This window comes from Amphiprion ocellaris, chromosome 20 (assembly GCF_022539595.1).
Source record: "Amphiprion ocellaris isolate individual 3 ecotype Okinawa chromosome 20, ASM2253959v1, whole genome shotgun sequence".
NCBI classification, from domain to species: domain Eukaryota; kingdom Metazoa; phylum Chordata; class Actinopteri; family Pomacentridae; genus Amphiprion; species Amphiprion ocellaris.
The window spans coordinates 8137525-8161868 of record NC_072785.1 but is presented as its reverse complement, the minus strand read 5'-3'; the positions used below and the strand labels follow the sequence as shown (position 1 = coordinate 8161868).

General features: G+C 41.6%; 1 protein-coding gene across 1 annotated transcript in view; it reads left to right on the top strand.

Annotated features, from left to right (window-relative positions):
* The window catches only part of grin3ba (glutamate receptor, ionotropic, N-methyl-D-aspartate 3Ba), an 83032-nt gene that overhangs the window by 22482 nt on the left and 36206 nt on the right, over positions 1-24344 (top strand). Inside the window, exon 2 of the mRNA XM_023272154.3 lies at positions 21401-22101. Within this exon, the coding sequence (XP_023127922.2) occupies positions 21401-22101 (701 nt within the window). The remainder of the gene's footprint in view (positions 1-21400; positions 22102-24344) is intronic.

Genomic DNA, 24344 nt, shown 5'->3' with positions numbered 1-24344 from the left:
GCACACGCACGCGCACACACACACACACACACTCCATCTTTTACTCTCTCCCTCCCTCATCTATCAGATGCTTAATCTGATATTAAATATACTCCCAAATGCGACACTACCCTTCAGAGCTCCCATTTACCTCTGAGACACATGCATACCTGCCAATGACACTCCCTCCTCTGTCTTCCTTACTACCTCTCTCCCTCCTCTGAGTCTTTCTTATATATGGGGACACACCTGCCAAAGACATTGATTTCTTCCCCACCTGCTCTTTCTCTTTTTCACACGCACAAACGCCGACCTGCAAATGCCACAAAGCGTCTTTTCCCTTTTGAGCCGACTCCCGACAAATGTCAGGTGTGGTATTGTGGGGGGGAGGTGAGGGGAAGAGGAAACGGGGGGATGGAGGATTGAGTGAGAGATGCATACATCAGACACGAGGAGGATTTCACTTTTGCGTGAAATCACGTTATCAGACAGGCGCAGGGTATGCCAGTTGGGAGAGAAAAAGCAGGAGGAGGAGCTGAAAGACGGGATGGCAAAAAAAAAATGTTCTAGACACTGTAGGCTTTCATATCCTGGCTCTGAAATATAATGCATATTGAATAGCTGAGATTTCATATTGATGAATTATTACTAGAAAAGGATTGGAGAACTGTTTAAATGGTTCATTTGGATGAGGATGTTGGTCCTGCCAACGGATTGGGTGTCAATTTCATGGTTACTTTGTCTTGTACACCAACCTAAGCTTCAAAGAAATGTCTTAGATAGAAAGAGGAGCGTATAATCGCCAACATAATATGCGCTCACACATGCTCATGCATACTATACACAGCGTTGGCATAATCTCCCCTGGATGCACACTCAAGTGCGCACACTTTTATTGTATATGAATTAAATTAGACACACAGTTTCAGTACTTGCAGGACACACAAGTGAAATATGGGCACCAGAGACATGCTAAGTGTTTTATCCAAGTGTGCACATGTGGCGCACTTAGTCTCAAACCAGCTGCACGTATAAACATTCACACATTCCTGCTATGTGCTGTTTATTACTTTGTTATTCTTCATTTTGTTTGGGTAATATTAATTATTCATCGCTTCTGGCAGCCCACAAATATCATCCCAGAAGATTAATACCTGTCCCACTTCCTCACCGGCACGCACTCGTACCCACGGTGTACCTGACACCGAGCAAGAAACCTATTTGCTATGCAGGAGAACCTCCGACAAGCCGAAGACCTAAAGTTGAGTTAATTAAACATTAGGCATTAATCAAAATGAGATAGTTAATCTCGACACGATTATCTGTGATATTTCGTAAATTATGCGCTCCTTCTCGGGCATACAGAGCAGAATAGGACGCACACTGGGGCATGCACACAAGCTGACAGATATGTACACACAGTGGAGACGACGCCGCATACCACAATGTGTGTGTGTAGATATATGGGAGTGTGTGGGTTTGACGAGCCAGCTTTCATTGCTCTTTGATGCCCTTTGCATGTTTCAATCAACATCAATCAGCACTCGGAATGCAGCTCTTCATATTAATTGAGAATGAAAAATGCAGCTGCAGGGGGAGGGGGCCGGCGATTCACAGATCAGTGGATACTGCTTTCCTTTCACTTACAACATAATAAGGGCAAATGTCACTGTAGACCACCGTAACTTAGCCGACCTGTGCACACCGCACACACACATGCACACACTGACTCGCAGCTGTTCCCCCCTAATTGAAAGATCACACATCGTGGAGGTGTTTGCCAACTTAGGAAATTAAGTTTGGCTCCTAAAAGTCCCTCTACTTAGGAAGATCTGACGCATGCAATCTTTTTTATGAATCTAAATTGGAGGTGACTTTGTAGAGTGTTAAACTCTGAGCTGGCATTTACAGAAAGATTATTCCCTCTTTTTTTCTTTTCTTTCCTGCTCTTCAACTTTTGAGGAGCGGAGCTTTAGCTATCATCGGGTTTTGTCAAGAGACGGGCTAAGTTTCTGGCTCTGAGGCGAGTGTGAGTCTTATCGCCCGCTGACTTTGTTTCTGGATATGTCTGTTGCCTTTTAGTGTACACACTCACCAGCGGCTTCACACACTCATCCCGCGTAGTGTGTTGATATCCCTGCGATACGCTCGCACAAACATCAAAGACCAGTGATATGTCAAACGCGTGGACACCCGGCTCACACACAATCACATAAGAGTATATTCAGCCTCCAGCGTTGCAGAAAGTTGCAACCAAATCCCGTTATTTTTCTCTGAGCTGACAATAGTTGCTTTTGCACATTGTTGGCCCCCCTTGCGCCTTCGTTGCTGATAACACTAAGTTATTTTCCACAAATGCTCCAATTATACCCCCTGGCAAGCAGTACTAATGGCAGATAAGTGATTAGGACCTAGTGCGGAGATTTGCCCCATTCATTTGATGCAGCAATTAATACTGAAAGTGAGGTAACAGAGAGACAGATCAGTAACTTAATTTTGCTGTAGCCCAAAGGGAGGAGGCCAATAATGGTATAGTGATTACATTTGTACATAAATGGTGGGGGTGGTTTAAAGCCTTGCTGGGTTAGGATCATGTGGATTCTGCCAGAACATTGTTTTCCATTTGTTCTCTGTTTTCACTCTGCTTTCCAAGAGACGAAAGAGAATTATTTAAAGGAATCTGGATTAACCCTGAACAAAATCCAAAGAGAAGATGCTTATTGGCTAGAATATCAATCACAAATCATATGTAAATGAATGAGGGTTGGTGCATGATCAATTCAGGTGGCATTTATCATTTGAGAAGAGCTGCACAGAATCAATCACCAGCGATCACTGCACAATCGATGCCATTTAGATTTCTGTCCAACTTGGTCCCGACTTACCCTGACATCACAATGACGTAGGGCAACAATAACACTGTGAGATCGAGGCAGCTGCAGTTTTTAGAGCTAGGCGCCACAGTTACTCCCCTGTGACTGCTCAGCCTCAGGGCATGATGGGAAACTCCTGCCTCTCACTGGATCTAACAGCTGACTGGTTTAGATGTTGACTCAACAATGTGACATTTGATAGGAACGCTTCATTTCCGTTGAGTTTTGAAGTCTGTTCTTTTAACAGAATACCTGTTGTGTGGTTGACGGTGGTGTTTATCAGTCAGAGAGGCTGGAAATGTTCAGAAAACAGCTCATAAATACAATGTATCACAGTTTTAGTCTATTGTATGTGAACATTGTGCTGATTTGCCTCTAGATTCTCCGTCAAAAGCAACTGGACTTCTCTTTTAGGTTCTTGAACCTAAAACAATTTAAAAATGAGTACAGTTGCTTTTTACAGAAGCTCTTAGGATTGGACTCATCTAATCCTTCAAGGTTTTAGCAACAACAAAAGTTCTGGCATGTGAAGCTTCTTAAAATAACATCAGTACAGACGTCAAGCCCTGACAGTCCATATCTGACATATTAGCAGTGAAAGCTACTGGCCTATATTTCCTTCCTCTGTATTTGACTATTCATTAAGGTTTTCACTTTATGTATGTAGTCTGAGAGGGACAGGTCTGCTCATCTGATTAATAAGAACTGGCATGATGCTGATTTACATGAAAATTCATGTCAAATGGAGGTTGAACCATGAACAGCGATAACAGATCGCCTGTATAGCATTTTTAATAGGCTACCCTGTCATAATTAAACCTGCCGGAGACTGTGTACATCCTGATGTATGCATTTGAGAACATTTTAATAAACCAGTGTGTTTCTGTACCTTGCTATACAGACTAAATGCTGGTGGAAACTGTCCATCTTGACTGCTGACTTTTAAACACCGCCCCGAGCTGCTGCTGCCTGCTTTCGTCCACTTTCCAGGCCACCACCTATGACTCCTGTGAAAGCGTTACAAGCTTCAACAGCTCAGATGGGAGAGACTCTGCATACAAGTGTTGCCTGGGCTCTTCACAAGTCAAAGCTTTATGGCAGAGTGGCAAAGACAAAACAACTCTTGAAAAAGCTCATATTCAGTCTTGACTGAAGTTCGCCACAAGGCATGTGGGAGACTCTGAAGTTGACTGAAAGATGGTTCTTTTATGTGATGAAGCCAAAATTGAGCTTTTTGGCTGTCAGACTAGGTGCTGAGTTTGGCAGACATCAAACACTGCACATCATCACAAACACACACTCCCCACTGTGAAGCACGGAGGTGGCAGCATCATGATGTGGAGATGCTTCTCGGGAGCAGGCCATGGAAGAGTTATAAAGGTACAGGGTAAAATGAATGCAGCAAAGTATTATTGAATCCTGGAGGACAAGTTGATGCAGTCTGGAAGAGAACTGTGACTTGGGAGAAGATTATTTTCAAGCAAGATAATGACCCAAAGCATGCTGGACGACGATTCAGTGTTGAACAGCAATAAAAAGGGAAAGCTTAAAGTGTGGGGGAATACTTTTTAAAGGCACTGTATGCTTACATGGTGCATCTTTCTAAATATAGGCTGATGTGCTTAATCAAATTACCACAATTAACTGGCCAATAATAAGTAAAAGAAAGTAGAGTTAGGATAAGGCAAAATACTGTATAATGAAGATAGCAATGTGGCAATATGGTATGTCTTCTGTATTAAATGACAAAGTAGTTTTTTGTCATTTCCTGATATAATTAAACCTAGTGCCGTATTTGGATGTTATCATAGCAATGAATAAGTGTTATCAGCGCACATCATTCTCATACATATTGGTAGGTAAGACAGACAGAAGTGCTTTCTGATCTGATGACATTTGAAATTGCCTTACATTGTTTCAATTTACACAAGTACTTATTCAGAGCTGGGAAGTAATGGTTGCAGTTAATAGAAATCAACACTGTCTGCAGGTACGAAACCGAGAGCAAATAGCGGTCGTCTGTGTTAATATATGATGTTTTGTTAACTAATCTAACCACACAGACCACTTCCGTTGGGAATTTTCCTTCGACAGCCTCTCTGCCATGTGGTCTGCATCTGTTGATCAAAGTAACCCCAAGGCTCCGTGGGTTAATTAGCCCTGTCCATGATATGTGCATGTATCATGAAGGAATCAAACAAGGTTGGATGGAATAGCAGTTCATAGAGACTGGAATATTACTCCCCCCTGCAGGCAAATTTGTCAGTACGTGTGTTTGCTGCAGGTGTAATGAACAGAAATGAAACAATGGCACCTGTCATTTCTTGTCTTGTAAATTAAACCCACACACGTGCCACTTTAAGGTTGCTTTAAGGTCATATCTGAAGGGAGATGTTGCAAACAATTACACCTCTGTATGCAGGATGAGTCATGAAAATGACTAATGGCACATTCACAAGGAAAAAAAGGGGCTCAGGGGCTATATTAAGTGCATGGTTCTTGTAATATTACTTGTGGGTTTTTTTTTTTTTTAATTTTTTTATCTGTGTCATCCCCCCAGAGAATGTTAAGTATACCACTTTAGCCTTGAAAGAAATCCATGTTTATTTAATGGGTTCCTTAAGTGAGAGGAGTGACGGCTTATTATCCTGTTGAATACATCAGTTGCATTCACTATTTATGTGATGGTTACGTATATCTGTAATTTTGTACCTTGGTGGCTTGATAGTGATATATTTGTTGCCATGAAGGCAGCTTTTTTAATTCACTGCAAAACAAAGCATATTGTTTGTTTCCTAACAATATCACACAGTTTACAAAAGCACTTTACATGCAGGGGAACTTTATTCCACAGAGGTTTGACCCTGAGATCAACATAAAACATGAGTGAGCTGCGTTCCTCGCAGTGTTTGTAGGAATAATCAAGCAAGGAGAAAACGGGACAAAATATCCTCCTCCTGAGAGACATTTACTGCGGTTTGAAATCTGCATTTGACAGCTGCAGTACTGTTGTTTATGTTTTTTACTTTAAGCTCTGATGAAAAACATAGTGCCGGGGATACATAATCATAATGCAGCTGCTTGCAAAGGAAGGCGAGCAGCTGGTAGCCAAGGTCACTAGTTGGAATCCCACAACATGTTGGGTGTGAAAAGTGAATGTACAATTATCTGACCCTTATGTATGTCCACTGCGATGTCCTTAAGCAAGGCACTTTCTTCTGTGGAGCTGCTCAGCGGTCAACGTTAGAGGGCTGCGGCTGTGCTGTGCAAGTCTCTGAATATGACTGTAAATAAATGTGTAAGTGTCAACAGAGCATTGTTGTAAAGGAACCTGCAGGCTCAGCATGCTCTGCAAATCATCCCAGGGTAAATAAAGGTTTAAATATAGATCTCACAATTATAGCTGTTCTGGAAAAAATGTCTACATCTATCTCAAATTAGTGCTGCAGCAGCCACTGCAAGTAATCCCCTCTTGAAAGTTATTCATTAGAACAACATTAGCTCAGTTTATTCACAGTTTAATGGCAGACTGAGCTAATGGCAGCCACAGATGCACAAAATTTATGTGGGCATATGCCTTATGATTGCCCATGTGGCAGGATAGGGAAGCCAGTAAAGGAGAGCCTGGGCTTAAAAGGAGATTCTGATGGAATGCAACCTGGGTCAATCACACACGTTTTCTAACTGCTCAAATAGGTAAACTTATGTAAGAAGAAGCAAAGGTTAACAGTAATTATCATCTAAAGTGCCATTTGTAGATGTTTATCACAGTTTGTTGACTAACTTCTCAACTAAATGTTCTGTAGTGACACAGCTTTCTTTTACAATGAGGGATTATTAATACCATTTTACGTGTTATCTTGAAGTTTTATCTTGAAGTTTTACCAAAGGATAAGGATTCTAGGGTTTGACGATATGGTAAAATTTTCCAACAACAACCAGCATTTGTTGATATATTCGCAGAGATGTCCAACTTTATTGCAAAAATGAACCCAGTGGCATCAGATTAGTATCTCCCATGCATTGATTTATTTGTGGCAGCCCGGCACCATATCAACATCGACCACCATATTTTGATTTTCCAATAATTTTACTATTTACAATCTGTAAGATCTTATTTTGTTGTAGAGCTGCACTCTGCTCTCTGTCTCGCTATCTGTCTCAGAAGCACATCGACAACAGATCTGTCTGTGAAAATCTCTTCCTCTCGGCGCAAATTCAAAACATGACAACAACTGTTGTCAGCTTTTCCCGACAGAATAGATTCAATCCGTATCCAATGAATGGGTTAGTATCATAAACTCCACTGCACATATTTATCCAAAACAGACCCATTCAAGGTAACTGAACATGTTTTTAACACTGTGGCGTCAATCTTGGAAACCCAACGTGCCAGTTAAGTTATTATAAGCACATAAGTGTTAACTTCCTGGATCTGCAGCTCTGAAGAAAGACGTCTGATGTCTTTTCTGTAGTTGCACTCTTGGCTGCAAACTAACCAGCTCAAGAGGTAGAGAGACACTCTTGCATAAATGAGGCCTTTATTTCCTCTCCTGGGACAGTGAACATGGTACACAGCATTTGGATAACTGTTGCACTAATCACCTCTGTCAGCACGACTTTCACAGTAGCTCCAGCTTCGTGCTGGTAATGTTACTTATCACACACATGCACTCCAACTGCCAATTTCTGAGTTACTTAGGTTAATTATTAATCCAGCTGAATTATCAAAGAGGGAGATCATTAAAGTAGCAACATACAAATATAAAAATACCCCAGACATCGTCTCCAAAACACCAAGTGGTTGCTAAATTCGTCCAGTCGCCAAACCTTATTAGATACTGTAAGATGTAAGTTAAAGCGTTGGTTTCTTTATAATCTCCCTCACTGCTAGATGCCTTTTTTCTATTATAACAATATCTGTGTTTTCAAGTATCGGATATTACTATATATTCTAGTACTACATATTTATATAATAGGGAGAGATTTAAATGTAGGGCAGACCTTCAAGAATTACACCCGAGATGTACCACTCCATTTGCGTGTTTTTCAGTGCAACCATGCTGCTTGAATCTGTTTCTATCTGCATCTATATCCATGTCCTTGTCCCCAGTTTTCTACTACAGAGTTTGTGTCTTTTAAAATTACTTTCTCTGAGCCATTTTCTCAAACCTTTTACCGAAAAACAAAGTTGACACTCAGAACAAATCAGAAATCTCAAAGCAATACCCCCATGGGTGGGTGGGGTACAGGGGACAGCAGATTGGTTTGGATTAGCAAGGACATTTTAGCTCTGGATATCATTTCGCTGCAAATTGCCATGCATCCATTTAGGACAAAGAACAATTTTCTAAGCAAAGGCATTCAGGTGACTTGTGTTTATAGTAGTACTAATCTAACTTCAGGTTCGTGTTTTGAAATCACTTTCAGAGTTGGCATCTTCTTTGTACTCTTCTCCCCCCCCCAAACAGTCACTTTTCCTCTTTTGGAAGGAAAATCCTCATATCTACACATTCTGCTCATATCTGCAGTGGCTACTTGTGCAGCTTCAGCATTGAATATTTGATCATGTAGCACCAGAAGTGGGCTGAAGCCAAACAGCAGGCTCATCTGTGCCCCAAATCAGCTCACCCCAAATGGCCCCTCAATCGACTGGAACTCTGAGTCGCATTAGAGAGGCACTTCTGGTGTGAACAGGGTGCCGTTTGTCACACATATTACCCCAGATTCAGATTCAACTCTAATAGTCTGTTTTTCTCTTTTGCTCACTTCTTCTATCTTCGTCACTCTTGTTCCCAAATTTTTCCCCCCTCTTCTCTAATTAGACCCTTTATGCTCGCTCTTGCACTTGAAATCGTTCGCTCTCTTTGGTGCATATTCATCTCAGCCTCTCCTCCTCTGCCTCTCCATCTCTCCGTCATCTCTCCTCTTATAGAGATGGATGAAAGGGGATATCAGGGAGTCTGGGTGGAGAGCTCAGCTGATAGGCTGAATCAAGGCAGGTCATTTACTCACCACAAGCCCATCCATCCTGGAACCTACACACACACACACACACACACACACACACACACACACACACACACACACACACACACACACACACGTCGCTGACTCACCACACACTCCCGCGCAAACATGCTGCCCCTAAATGACTTCCATCTCTCTAGGCATATTATTTCACTCCTGGGAAGTCTGGTCTGACTTTCAGTATTCAAGCAAAGGGATCTTTTCCATCAGGAATTTGTTCATTCACACATCTTAAGCGCGCTCGCTCACCAAAACAAACACGCAAAACTGCACACACACCCTAAGTCTAGGAAATATCACACATACTCAGGCATGCACCCTGTGCTCAAAGCTCTAGACATCTCATTACTGGCGTGGAGCGCTTTCACCGCTGGGGTGTTGTGAATAAATGTGTCCCCCCTGAAGTTTTTGCTGTTTGCAGCTTTGCTCCCCGTGGGCTGACTGTTAATGACATCATGCCACTCTGCATCTGTACTTGGGGAACTGTTGGCTTCAATCTCGCGGTAACTAAATAATGCACCCGTCTCGTCGGTCCAGCTGCCTGCTGGTCAAATTACAACTGAGCAAGAGGCCATTTTCTACTCCCGCACCAGAACGCCTGAAACGGCTTAGTCTACCCCCAACGTGATGGCATGATTACTCCAAATGCTTGACGCCACCTCCAGCAGGTTAGCCAGTCGGCGAGAGAGGAAGATAAACCCGGGCTGCGGGGTAGTAAGAAAGAGTTATGATCTAGAAAATTGCCATAATGGAAAACCAGCGGAAGGTGTTCAAGAAGATGCCGGAACATGCTGTCGTCTTTGTAATTGACAGATGTGCGGCGTAATCAGAATACGACATGTATGTGTCTACTGTAGAGGGGATAGATGAGTTGGGTGGGGGGGGAAATGCGATTACAGTGGCAATCATAACTCAGATTAGCCTTCCTCTGTACCTCTCTGCACTGTTCAACACAGGAATCAATCACCATCACATTCACTACACCGCCTCATATCACACACAGGGCCGCACCAAAAGGACAAATATTATTCTCTCCGGCAGAGAAAACAACATTGTCTATAGAGCAAGGACAACAATCACTCTCTTTAATAAATAACGGCAGCTATTATGATCATAAATAGTAAGGGGGCCAGAGGCTGTTTGTAAGGGGGGAGGATGATACATGAATCCATTCAGCATATTTCTGCTGTGGGCTTGTATCTGTGCAACTGAGGGGATCAAAGGAGCTCCTGACAAAAGAGGCGCAGATGCAGCGTGCTGAGATGACAGCCTTCGCCAATGCTAGCAGTGCACTCAGCACTAACATTGGCTGACTAGAGACCTGACTAACCAGTCTAGAACAGCAGATTCAGTCCCCCTGCTGTTTCCTCTATCTGATTATTATTGATGACATCAGGACATTCGCGGGCCCGTGGAGGCTCATTAAATCAGAAGTCAACTGATAATGAAAGTGAACATTCGGCACTGGATAACTTCATTTACGCAACACCACAGACGCGCAAGGGGGAAGTATTTGCATACTTTGATATGCACTTGCGTTTTAGTTATTCCCTCAGGATTGCCATTTGATCAAACTGTAGAATCAGACAGCAAAAACTTCTTCATGGGTAATGTACAAAGTAAGTAATGTACAAAGCCCAAAGCACTTGGCTCTTATGTGATCAGTCTGTCTGGGATTGTGTGTTTTATTATATGTGTGTGTGTGTGCGTGTGTGCAGGAGGGGTATTCTTCTGCTGCTCTCAGTTCTACAGTAGCTTGCAGTGCTTAAGGGGGAAAAACGCTGATGTGCTCTGCGTCTTGATCATTCAAATTAATTTGCCGCCATGCTGAGAACAATATTCCATCAAATGGCTTGTAAATCACAGGCATTCACATTTTCACACACGCAAATACCCTCACACACACACACACACACACACACACACACTCTGACACGCTCGCATTCATTCAACGCTTTGTATACATCTATGCAGATTTTTTATTTTTTCACTCCTGCACATTTACAAACACATCCACCCAGCCACGATCGGTTTGACACCATTGCACAAAATGAGCGAATCACATTTTCTCTCAGCCTTTTCTCTCATTTCGAATGATTCCCATAAACTCAGAGCCTGGAGGAAAAGAGAAGACATGGCCTGTCAAGACTTTTATGGCTTTTCCCACAATCGCTCAGGACTACAATGATGTTTTTATGATGTTACTGTATAGACCCCTTTCCCCCAAACCACCATACCACACAGGGAGCTAACAAGGTTCTTATGTTTAATGGACTCGACACGCTCATAACTCCAGCAGCCTCCAAATTGTCACAGCTATGAGCAGCCTATGCAGCGAGCAACCATTTCCCTCTAATCAAACCTAATTCCAAGTGTGCTTTACACTTTGCGCCTGCTGTTTCAGCGTGCTCCCCCAAGGGCCCCGGTTCTCGCGCATACTTTTCTGCTCGATCGCTGTATTGGAGATAGGTAGGTGGGAATTGGATCGAGTCGAGGTATTTGCATATGTAATTCGGCGGTGACAATCAGAAGGGAATGGCACCATCTACATCAACGGTTAACTGTGAAACAAGATTTAGCCCCTCTTTCAGTCTGTGGCCAGTCCTGTGGTGGAGCCTAATAGTGTGTATCTTACTGCTTATCACTCTGTTTCTCTCAGCCAACAGGCTGTTATGCTTAGATAACCATAGTCATTTGCTGTGTTAAGTGGCTGATTGCTTCACAGTTGTGTTTTGCGTGAATGTGTGAGTGTGTGGCATACTTTCATGCATGTGTAGGCACATAAATGTAATTTGCAGCCTGTGTGTGTGTGTGCATGTGTGTAACGGCGCCAGCTTCTTCTTTCGCCCCACCAAGCTTAGCTCCAGTCCCCGGCAGCATGGCTGAGTAAGATTAAAGTCACCCATATTACACTTAGCGCCAGGAGACGTAAGGAAATTAGGAGAAAATTAAACAATGCTATTTGCATACAATTACACAACAGCACAGCAAACAGCCCAGTTAGCCGCCGTCTGGTCAACTGAAGAGTGCTGCTCAGCATTGCTTCATTAACTATGCAAACAAATCTGACTGGCCTTATTCAATCATGGATGTTATTTGGAAAGTGCGAAAAAAATCTGAGGAAGATAGACACATTCAACAGTTTCTTTATTCATTATGTATGAGCGAGCGTATGATGATCATCGCGCTCTTTTACTTGCCGTTTCTACACTGCAGGTTAAATCGAATTTGCTTAGGTGCGATTTGGATTATTTTACTCTTGCATGTAAGCCCACATCTGCTGACATTTTAGTCTGACATTCAGGTTATGATATTCTCAGTTTTCATCTGAGGTGTTTGAAATGTAAGGCTCGCACCCTGCTGAGAAAATCTTTCTCTGTCTTCCTCAAGACCCAAGCACGCCGCCGTCACTCTCCCTTGTTCCTTCCCGTTGCACACACATTCAGATGCAAGCCATCACCTTTTACCTCCTTTCACAAATACGGATATTAAACCACGTATCAATTTCTGTCTTCCCCCATCTTTCATCTCAAGCATATATTCACTTCTACAGCCCAGTTTTCGCTCGCTTTCTCTCTCTGTCTCGCCTCCTATCTCCCCCTCCTATCCTCCCTACATACGGCCAAGTCACCTGGTGACAGTGCTGGTGAAATATTAATGTGCTCAGCGAAGTGTTGTTCTTTGGAGTGCTGCCCTGACCATGAGCTTTGTATCTGGACGGAGTGGGGGAAAAAGCTAAGCAGCCATTCAGAGGCTCAGGCAGAGGTCCATGCAGCTGGATGTGACAGCGAGGACATCTCCAAGCAAGCCCTCAGTCTGTCCCCCGGTGCTTTGTTCAATGCAAATGATTCATGACTGCAACGTTAAGCCCAACTGGGGCTACAGCCTTCGCAATAAGTCAAGCTGCACCGTGTTGAAGCTGCAGAGATCTCCCACCTGAAGCTGTGGAGGAGGGACAAGACCAGACACCTGTTCTTTCAGGGCTTCAGCTCATGTTTAAGGCCTCCTTTGCTTCCATCAGCCACCCAAACCCTTGTATACACACACACTCCAGTGTCCCACCTCCTTGCTTTTCCTTCCAAGTTGCTTTTAATAAGCTTTGAAACTGCAGGTGCTGCTGTTTCTTCTGTGCCCCCCTTTTTTTTGTTCAGGGAAATGTTTTTTTTCCGTCTTGGCAGTGGAAGGTGCAGCCCGAGTGCACCCCCTTTCCAAGTGTTGATGCTGTTCTTACGGAGGCCTAAATAAGGAATGAGCTTAGTAACTAGGAGCTGCTCCCTCCTGTTCTGATTCAACGCACTCCTGTCGGTTTGCTTACTCCACATTGCCCAAAGATCCCTCTGGGTTTTTGCTCAAGTGTTCACACCTCAGTGTGTTTGTACTGAATCTGTGTGTTGTTGAACTGGCGCCTGTGTGTGCTTGTTTGTTTGTGCCTGCTGCATGTGTGCCGCATCCACCGTGTGCATGTCACGGTTTTTCGGTGTGTTTGTGCATATGAAAACCTGAAAGTCATTTAGCCTGTGCATCAAACAGTGCTTTGGATTTGTTTTGTAGAGGCAAAGGTTCAGTTCAAGGTGCCTAATTTGCAGATGTGAGAAAGGGGGCTATGGATTTTATATTTTATACAGGAATAATGCTGACACTCCTTTTAGCTATGCTTATCTTGCATCCTTAGTTCTGAGTCTTTCTAACCCGATGCTTGCACACCAAGCTTTTACCTGAGAGAAGAAAAAGATAAGAGCAAACACACGAAAACACACACATGTACACACACCGGAGGTCCTCACAGGTTGAAAATGTGTGGCTGCTTAGCGAATCCATTACATTGCAAACCAAGACCTGTGTACTTCTACGAAAAGATCAACCTGACTCTGGATTGACCTGAGTACTAGAGATGTGCTCAGCACCATGGCTGGCACATGCAAGGCTCTCTGCCAGTAGCTGGTCCCTGCACAAAAAAGCAAAAATCCCAGAAAACAACTTAGGCATTCCTTTGTGTTTCATGCAACAAAAAAACCCTGCCAATAGTGTGCAAGCTTTCCAGCTCCAGACAATACGTCCAGCTTTTATCTTGTCTAGACAGTGACATCATAACCGATAGACCGCCTGCATTCCTCTGGAGATCAAAACTCGACTCAGGTTCCCTCAGGTTCGCTAAAAAATGACATTTTAAATTCAAATGTATGATAACGGCAGCAACAAAGTTGGCCCGACCCAAGGCGGAAAGCACAGGATGTCAAAAACAAAAACGAATTCATGCAAGCAACCCCAGTGGAGCTGGAGCTGAAACTGTAAGCGTTCACACACCAGTATGCAGACATAAACATACATATGCTATGTGTCACCAGGGTAAACACTGATGTTGCCAGCTTGTTTGCACATTGGATTAAGCTGCAGTGACTTGGAAGGGATTTTATTGTTCTAGATACACTTAATACTTCAAGATGCTATATGTATGGGGTTTTGCCAGTGTTTGATTGAAGATCTTTTCAGTCTGTTTTGAAAATGAAAGGCAAACAGCTCTGCATTAGAATCCAAAACGAGAGTGCATGTGCATTTAAATGAAAAGAGTAATGACGAATAGAAACTGACTGGCAATATGACCACCTATTAGGGGCTTACCATGAGTTGGCAACGGCAGCTACCACACTGAGTCATTTTGTGATGTTGTAGAGTAAAGAAGCAGGAATTTGCAAGGTGAAGCCAACTTGTTCAGAGAGCCTTGCTGTCATGTATTTGATTGACCAACATGGCACCTTCCAGGATTACAAAGTGTTGCGATTCAGTAAAGGTTAAACCAGGTTTCCCCTTCTGGGTAAACTCTATTTTTCCGCAAGAGCCCTCGGCATCGGCACTCTAGTCGCATCAACAGAGTGTCTTCAAATAAACGAGGAGACAGCAGTTTTTTTCTGTTTTCTGTCAGTCCAACAGTTCTCAAAGAAAAAGTAGATAAACAGGTGTAGGCTCTGTCTCAGCAGGTCTCGTCGATTCTGTGCGTGAACTCTTCGTAGGAGGCTGAAGGAGGCTATGATTCTTCAGATGTGCTTGTTCACCGCTGGCATGACTGACTCTGACTGACCGTTTCTCTAAGTTTCCGAAACGGACAGCATTCACAGCCACTTCACATCTTGACTGTCGAGGTGAGAAAGGAATTTGAAGGTTTGAACGTCTCTCTCTGGCTCCTTTTTTTTGGCAGATGTAATATTTCTGTCTTCATCAGTCATTCAGGCATATATCTCTTATATCTATATGCTCCTCTGGGCTTCATTCGACATACTCAGTACATTGAAGCTGTGGTATGCACACGATATTCGTCATACATATGAGATTGGACAGCTCATAAAGTGGTTTATTATGCATAGGAATGCACCAAAAAGCAAAAAAACTAACCTGAAACTAATAGCAAGCTTATTAAAACTGTCCAAATAACTATTAGCTTCATTTCTTAATGATTTCTTAACACCAACAATTCTGTCCACGTGATGATAATCCTAAAATGACGATCCTGTCTCCATGTCGGGGACAAATTTTAATTATAAATATTCAATTGAGTTGTTCCTACATGCAACTTTCTTGGGTTTGAGAAGCTCATATGAATCCTGCTGCTGTTTAATGCTGTAGCTATTAAATAAAAATATACCAACAGCCGGAAGCAACAAACTGAACTGCAACCCTGTTACCAATTTCTCAAAACTTGATCACATTTATTACTGGTTAGTCACTTTAAAACGACCTGTTCTGCCTTTATTCATCTTCCATCAAGTGAATAAGACAGCAGTTTTATAATTTTGATGTTTAAATGATGTCTTTTGCAGTCTCTGGGATATTTTTGAAGCAATATTGGTGCTGAAATATGGTTAATACCTTCCCCCTAATCGTTCCTCGCAGCTCGTAGTACGTCTCTTGTGCGTACCTAGTGATCACGGTGCTCATTCAGAAATGAACCCAGCATGTTCAGTTGCTGTCAGATTAACAGAAAGGAGTGCAGCTCTGAAAGGAGCTTGAGGCACATTATTTCTGTCATAGTTAACATGAGTAACCAAGTGCAACACAAAAAAATGCCTTGAGATTGTCTGAAAATGATCACTCTGATCCCCAAAAGATATCAGATCTCCCCTCTGCTGTGGCCAGCTTTCCACTCGGTCCTTCAGAACAGCTGTAAATGTGGTTAGAGAATACCATGTAGCATAAACTAATCAGGATAAAGCACGACCCAGCATTAATATTAAACACAGCAAATTGGTCTGTTGGTTGAAACCACAACTAGGATCAGGTATTTCCAACACACTGTAGCTGTAAATTTGTGTTTTTTCTCAGACACTTGTTGGTGATCTTTCTTTATTATTATTCCAATGCGAGCATCTGTTCAAAAATGTACTGTTACTTAATCCAATCTCAGTTACTTAAGTATCACAGTATTAAAAAAATTTTAACGCAATCACTTTAAATTGCATTTGGACTACTTTAATACCAAATATGTAATATTACCAAATAATATTACCAATACCAAACAATAATAAAAAATAAGACTTTTACTTCAGTGTGCACATGTCTATGGCAGGGTATCATTCTGAGAAGGTGACAGTGGGGTAATTGTATAGATAGAGAGATAAGAAGTCATTTAATTTATAATAATACATATTTGAAATAATCTCTAATAGTAAATTGAGTGAACTGGCACTTCATGCAGGGCAGCAGATAAGATGCTGCTGTGCATTTGAGGATATACTGTTCACCTAAAAAGTCCAGTAATGCAATAACCACCTTAAATACATAATTGATAGCCTCATAACTGTGCAGCTGACAATAACAATAGTTTATTTTGTAACTTTCTTGGTTTAGAGATGCTTACATGGATCATGTTTGGTGCTGTCAGTATTTAATAAACTCAGAGGAAAGACTCCTGCAAACAACCGGAAGCAACAAACTAAACCTCGGATCCTCTTAAGATTTTGTCAAAACTCAGATTCATGTTTCATTATCGATGAGTCACATTAATCTGACCTGTTCTGTCTTCATTCGTCTTTCATCAGGTTAATAAGACAGGAGTTTTATGGTTTTGGAATTCAAACTGTGCCTTTTGCACTCTCTGTTACTTTCGGAGCAATATTGGTGCTGAAATGTGGTAAATCTCTTCCCCTAAATGGTTTCACACAGTTTGAAGTACATCATTTGTGCAGGCCTAGTGATCAGGGTGCTCATTCAGAAATGAACCAGATGCTGTCAGATTAACGAAAAGGAGCTTTGGGCACACTATGTCTGTCACATTTCACATGCGTAACTGAGTACTACACAAGAAATACCTTGAGACTGTCTGAAAATGTGCACCATGGTCCCCAAAAGCTATCAGGTCTCCCCTCTATTATGACCGACTTCACCCTTTGGAGCAGCTGTAAATGGGGTTAAACAACAGCATGTAGCATGAACTAATCAGGAGAAAGAACGAACCAACACTCAAACTGAAAACAGCCAGTTGGTCTGCTGGTTGAAACCACATCCAGGATCAATTATTTCCAACACATAGAGCCGTAAAATTGTGTTTTTCACTCAGAAACTTGTTACTTTTTGGGTGATACTTTTTGTTTCGGTAATATGCACATGGTTGGGAGGGATGCTTTTAAAATATATTCCAATGCAATCTTCTGTTTGAAAATGTACTCTGTAACCTAATCCTTGTAGTGCAGTATTAAAAAACATAATGTGATTGCTTTCTGTTTCATTTGGATGAGCTCGATACCAAATGAGCATATTGAAACAAGAAAAATACTCAGAAAAATAAGACTTTTACTGAATGTGCTCTTTAACGTGTGCACATGTGTCTGGCAGGGTTGCTAACTTTCAGCTATCAGTTGAAGTGAGATTCTGAGAAGGTGACAGGGGACTAATTATGTGGATAGATAGATAAGATGTCATTTAATACAGTATAATACAATAATACAATAATACTAATTTCTAATAGTAATTTCAGTGAACTGGGGCAGCAGATACGAGGCTGCAGCGGATTTAAGATAAAATGGTCACCTAAAATGTAATAATCCTGTAAATACATAATTAATAATGCTCTAACTGTGTAGCTGGCAGTATCTTCCTATTAGTTTATTTAATAATTCTTAAACTTTGGCAATAAAAGTACAGCACCTTATTGTACCTCAAAGTGTGTTGTTGCTGTAACTAGGCTACTTGTTGCTATGTTTTGGTAGTTACTTTAATGATTAAAGAAGGCCCCATTCTATATATAGTTAAGGGAAGCATCCGTATGCACAATAATGCCATTACTGCAAATATCCTGCTGTGAGGCTGTGAAACTGGAAAAATCTCCATAATAAGAAAAAAAAATCATATGACAGAAAATATTGTTGACTTTAGTAAACAAACTTTTAACAGTCAAATAAAAATATCCCCCCAACAGACGGATTCAACCTGACGGCGGTCGGCGTGTTAAAGATGATTAGACTGCAGCTTATAAACTGTGACTGTGTGACAACTCACATGTCTGAAATGAAGAAAAGTACACTGTGTCATTTACTGTTAGATCTTGATCCATCCTTTCTCCATGTCACGGGTAATTTACAGATAATTAATGAGGCGTTGTGCCACATGTGTAAATACTTGGAGCTTGACATCAACACTGATCCTGCTGCTGTTTGATGCTGCAGAAGTGTAATAAACTCGGAGGAAAAATGCCTACAAACAGCTGTAGGCAACAAACTAACTAGATCCTGTGAAGACTTTGTCCAAAAAATCGGATTATATTAATTATCGGTTATTCTTGTGAATCTGACCTTTAACAGGATATGTCTTCAGTGCAGTAAAGCTGCATTTCCTACTGACATTTCGATGTGCAGTGTGACACTAGACAGCAAAGTCAATGAAGCAGCACACGCAATGAAGGGAGTTTTCTGTGTGCAAATCCATCAACTACAGTCGTGTATCTTTTGGACTCTGTGATGTTTATGGACCATTACTGGTGCTGAAATATGGGGGGAAAACTGATTGTCAGACTTTGTGTTTTGTGCAGAGAAAGCCTGTGTAATCGAGATTTTTTTTCATAAAATAGGAGCTTTGAGGTTTGTGTGGGCAACATGAGGGTGTTACACAGATCCTGAAATGAAGTGTCTCATGCCAAAGGAATGTCAAAGCAAGTTAGTTGGCAAATGTGTTTAAAATTGAAATCCTGTGATCCGTGTCTTTTCCTGTAACTTTAGCAGAATAAAGTTACTTTTTAAAAAACTATTCTGTTACACCCCAAACCTCACATTTGTACCTATCAGCACAAAACGCTCTCTAGTGTTTTATTGCTTTAATATCTCACTGGAATTAATTGTGCCGAAACATTCAAATACAGGCAAGAAATGACTGCAGTCCTAATAGGCAATAACTCCACTGGTGTGCTGTGTTTTTTTTAATATACTTTCACTGAGTCCACTTTGGGTGTTTGTCACATTTGATTGCTCACAGAATTCTTCCTCCTCCAGTCCAAACTGCAGTGTGTTTCTTCATCTTATGGCCTGGAACTCATGTTCTCAGAAAAAAAAAAAACAGGCTTATATCCTCTTTATCTCCACAGAATCACATCATGGCTCCCACATCTGCCTCCTACCATTTACTCTAATTTATTTTCTCTCCCGATAGCAGCAACGACAACTTCCATAATGCTCTGGTTTGCTCTTATTATTACTCTCACGTTCTCACTCTTGTGGTAATTCTACTGGTGTGCTCAGTGTGAGTCGATCTGGATAAGGGGCGCCGGCTAAATGTCTCAGATGTAATTGAAATTGTAGAACGAATGTCTCTAAAAGTCAAGCGAGCTAGCCAAGAGAACAAATAAATAAAACAATGTTGGTAGAAAACAGCTGAAACAGCTGTGGGATGTCCCGCAGATGAAGGTTATTACAATTAAATTGACAATGATACATTCAGCGAGAGTCATTCTCCGGTTTTCTAACAAGCTGTATTGACTGGAAGCATAATTTACAGCATTTTTTTTTTTTTGCACGACGCACGCTTAATCTGTTTTTTGGAGCTGTCACAAAATCACATTTTTGCCATTTTTTATGCGCTTTAACCAGAACTATAACACAGCCATATATTTCGTCATACATTAATATTTAAGAGAAAGATGACTCAGATGGATCACACTCCAAGGAACTCTGAACAAGAGCGGATATAGATCAACACAACTGATTCCTGCAGCTGCCTTGAGGCTCCGTGTCGATCTTCTTTCATCACATTTTGACAAAATACGCAAGTGCGTAGTTTAATTTCCAGCATTAATAAGTTGAATCATACTGACATATGTAATAGGCGCCTCCTTCCTATCTTTATTCCTCTGTGCGCCACCATCACCACCCCCCACCCCCAAGACTTTCCGGCTTCCCACTGAGTTCAAAAGAAGAGACCTATCTTCACTCGTCCCCTCGCTCACACCTGGTCCTTTCCAGGAGGATAAATACATACGCTGCATTAATTCTTTTTTTTTTTTCTTATCCTCCCTCTTAAGGGACTCAAGGACTTTTCAGCAGAGGGTCGCTCTGTTTACTTTGTACTCCCTGGTGGGTTATTTCCACTTGAATGAGTGGGTTGCAGTTGGGTTTAGATTTCTCATCTTCACACACACAACCATGTGTGTGAGTGTATTTTCCACAAGTGTATCTATTCATTCTGTGTATACCTGCATGGATTAATGGCATCCTTCTATGTACACATGTGATTAATTACCATATGTGCATGTTTTTGATCTGTATCTGTGCACATGTTCTGCGTATGTGCTAAAGATCCTGAAAATGGATTAGTGCCAAAGGGTGTTTATGAGCATAATTTGCAAAGCATGCCTATCTTTGCTTCCCAGTGAGGTGGAGCTATTCAAAGCCAGTCTTAAGTTATGTTAGGCTAAACTTTGGGCTCTCTCTATGAAAGCAGTCTCCCCCCTCAACCTTGCCTGGAGCGCTGATAGGATGAAAAATGGATGGAAACCCCAAAGGAAGGAGGGGGGAAGGTCCATCTGTGAGCTGCATTCAAGGACAACAGTGTTATCCATTTTGGAACAGTATGAAACAAGCCAGTGTTTTCAGTGGGGTTTGGAAATGTGGGCTTCTGGATGAACTGTGGATGCTACTGTTGTCTTGCCAAGCCAACTGTGATGTTGCAGATTAGATGCGAATCATTGACTCCTTGTTTGTATCAGCGCCGCTCTTCTCATTCAGAGTGAGAGATAATGAACAAATGTGACTGATGGTTTCTGATCTGTGTTGTGGCAAATTACTACTGCAACAGGAATTTTTTTGGTGCTCATAAAAGCTGCATTTAATGTGATTTTCTGTTATTCAGCTCTGAGGTGTTTCGGTTTGGTTATATCTAATAAGCATTGTTTTGATCTTGTTTTTTTTTTTTTTTACATTGTTATTTTCTCTCCTCCCTGTCTTCTCCTCCTTTTTGTTCTCTTCTCTGTCATCTATTTTTGTCTTTTCCCTCTCTAACTTCCTTTGTTTTTCTTCGATCCATCTCTTGTCTTTCTCTCACAGAACCGGTTTCACCTGCAGATGTCGGCCCGTGTGCCTCCATCGACCCTGGGCAGTTTGCTGCTGGCAGTCCTGCAGGGGGGAGAGGGGGACCGAGACAGGGGGAGCCGGGGTGAGGGCAGCTGGGGAGGAGCCGCTGTGATCTGCCCCGGCTGGGACGAAGGCGGCGACGGGTTGCTGGCTCACCTGCAGAGGCACAGCGGTTCTACCTGGCATTTGTGGGACATCATCAATCTGACCCGCATCACAGGGGGCCGAGATAGAAGAGGGGAGGCCAGCGAGGAGAGGAGGGAGGATCAGATGGAAGACGAGGCTTTGAAGATCATCTCCACTCGTTTCCTGCGCTCCCCCTCTCCTATCTCCTCCGTCCTCCTCCTGGGATCTGACCCCGAGTGTCTCTCCTCCGTCCTGCGGGCTGCTCAGCGCCTCGCTTCATCACTACCAGCGCTGCAGTGGATCATGGGATACCCCTTGTCTCCGGATTCCCTGCACACTCTCGGAGGTCCCCTCGGATTGTTGGCCTACGGGGAGGTCGGCCGCAAGCCAATCAGCTTCTACATACGGGATGCTTTGCAGCTGATTGGAAGAGCGGTCTCTGCGGCCACCATGGTGAGGCCGGACCTGGCACTGATTCAGAACATGGTGAACTGTTATGACAAACCGAACCGTCATGAACTGCCATCATCGGGACAATATCTTGCCAGGTATGCACACATTCACTCCTACACCTGCTAATTAAAGGGCCAGTTCACTTAAAAATGCCTAAACACATGGCCTGAATTACCTCTAGATAGAGCTACAGTCTACAAATTTTGCTTCAAGTCTCTCTCTGGTCATTGATTAAACCACTATAAACACATCTCTGTGCATCACATTTGATTATTCAGAAGTTTTATTTTCTCTGAAAATTAATACCACTTTTCCTCTGTATGGTTTTGATATACTTACTTTGCTTTAAAGAAATCTGTATACTTGGTGTTCATTTGGATTTGAGGACTTGCAAAAAGTTTAAATGTTGTCGTTTTTCTTTTGTGTCAATGATCCCCAAGTCAGTTTTGTGCAGTAAACTTAATTTATAGGTCCAGACTGACAATGTTGTTACTGGTAACTGTGATTGCTGTGATGATGCTGATGGCGGATATGAACTTGCACTCAGAAAGTGGAAGCCTGCTTCAGAAATCTGATTTCTGCTTCCACCGCAAAGTAGTGTAGTTGAACGTAATTTGGTTAAAATCCTGTCTGGTCATTGATTTAATAATAATAATAATAATAATAATAATAATAATAATAATAAAAATAATAATAAATTTTATTTATAAAGCGCTTTTCCAAAAACTCAAAGACGATTTAACCTCTAAATTTGCATCCATGTGCATGAAAGTTGAATATTTGGAAGTTTTTTTCCATGAAAATAATATCATCTGGCCTGAAAGTGGTTTAGATGTAACTCTACATTGATGCTTCCTAATTAAGGGGTCATCGCACTTAAAAATACAGAAACACACGATCTGAATTACCTCTAGTAGAATACAGCAGGTAGATCATTTTAAAGAAATTGGTATACTTGGCATTTGTTTTGATTGGACTACTTGCAAAAAGTTTCAGTGTTGCTGGTTTTGTTTTGTCACAATGCCCCCTACATCAGTTTTCCTGAATTCATAATAATTTTGGGGTACAGACTGACAATGTTGTTACTGGTAATTGTGATTGCTGTGATGATGCTGATGGCGGATATGAACTGGCACTCAGAAAGTGGAAGCCATCTTCAGAAATCTCATATTTCTTTCTACCGCAATGTGGTGTAGTTGAACGTAATTTGGTTAAAATCCCCTCTGGTCATTGATTAAACCTCTAAATTTGCGTCCATGTGTATTAAAGTTGCATGTTTGGAAGTTTTTTCCATGAAAATGATAACATCTGACCTTGAAATGGTTTGGATGTAACTCTTCATTGATGCTTTCTAATTAAAGGGCCATCCCACTTAAAAACACCAAAACCCATGGCCTGAATAACCTGTAATAATATTCTATAGGTAGATAGTTATAAAGAAATTGGTGTATTCGATGTTTGTTTTGATTGCAGTACTTGCAAAAACATCATTCTAATTTCACGACAATGTCTCCTACATCAGTTTTCTGCAGTGAGCTAAATTTTGGGGTCCAGACTGACGTCGTTGGTTCTGGTAATCGTGATTGTTTTGATGATGGCAGATATGAACTTGCACTCAGAAAGTGGAAGCTAGCTTGAGAAATGTAATTTCTATGTTCCCCCTAATGTGATGCAGTTGAACAGAATTTGGTTATGGTCATCTTTGGTTTTGGATTAAACCCCTAAACATGCATCTGTATGTATAAAGGTTATGTATTTCAATTTTTTTTCCAGGAAAATAATACAGTTTTGGCTAAAAATGATTTATATATAAGTCTACAGTGTTGATTCCTCTTGATTGTGTAGATCTGTGTCAGTTTGCTTCAAAATACCAGAAGATGTTGTCTGAATTACCTATAACAGTATCTAACCAAATAGATAGTTTTAAAGAAATTACTATACTTGGTGTTTGTTTGGTTTGAGAACTTGCAGAAAGGTTAAATGACATAATGTTTCTTTTGTGACAATGTGCGCTACATCAGTTTTCTGCAGTGATCTTCATTTTTGGGTACAGACTGACAATGTTGGTATTGGTAACTGCGATAGTTGCAATTGCAAATGTCTTTAGTTTCAGAAAAATCAATGTCATATCATTTAAATATACAGAAGGGGGCTGATGTGATGATGCTGATGGTGGCTATAAACTTGCACTCAGAAAATAGAGGCTAATTTGAGAAATCTGATTTCAGCCTCCATCTAGTGTAATTTGGTCATTGATTAAAGCCCTACAAATGCGTCTCTGTGTATCAAAGTTGCATAGTTAGGTGCTATTTTCAGAGAAAATGACACCATCTTCCCT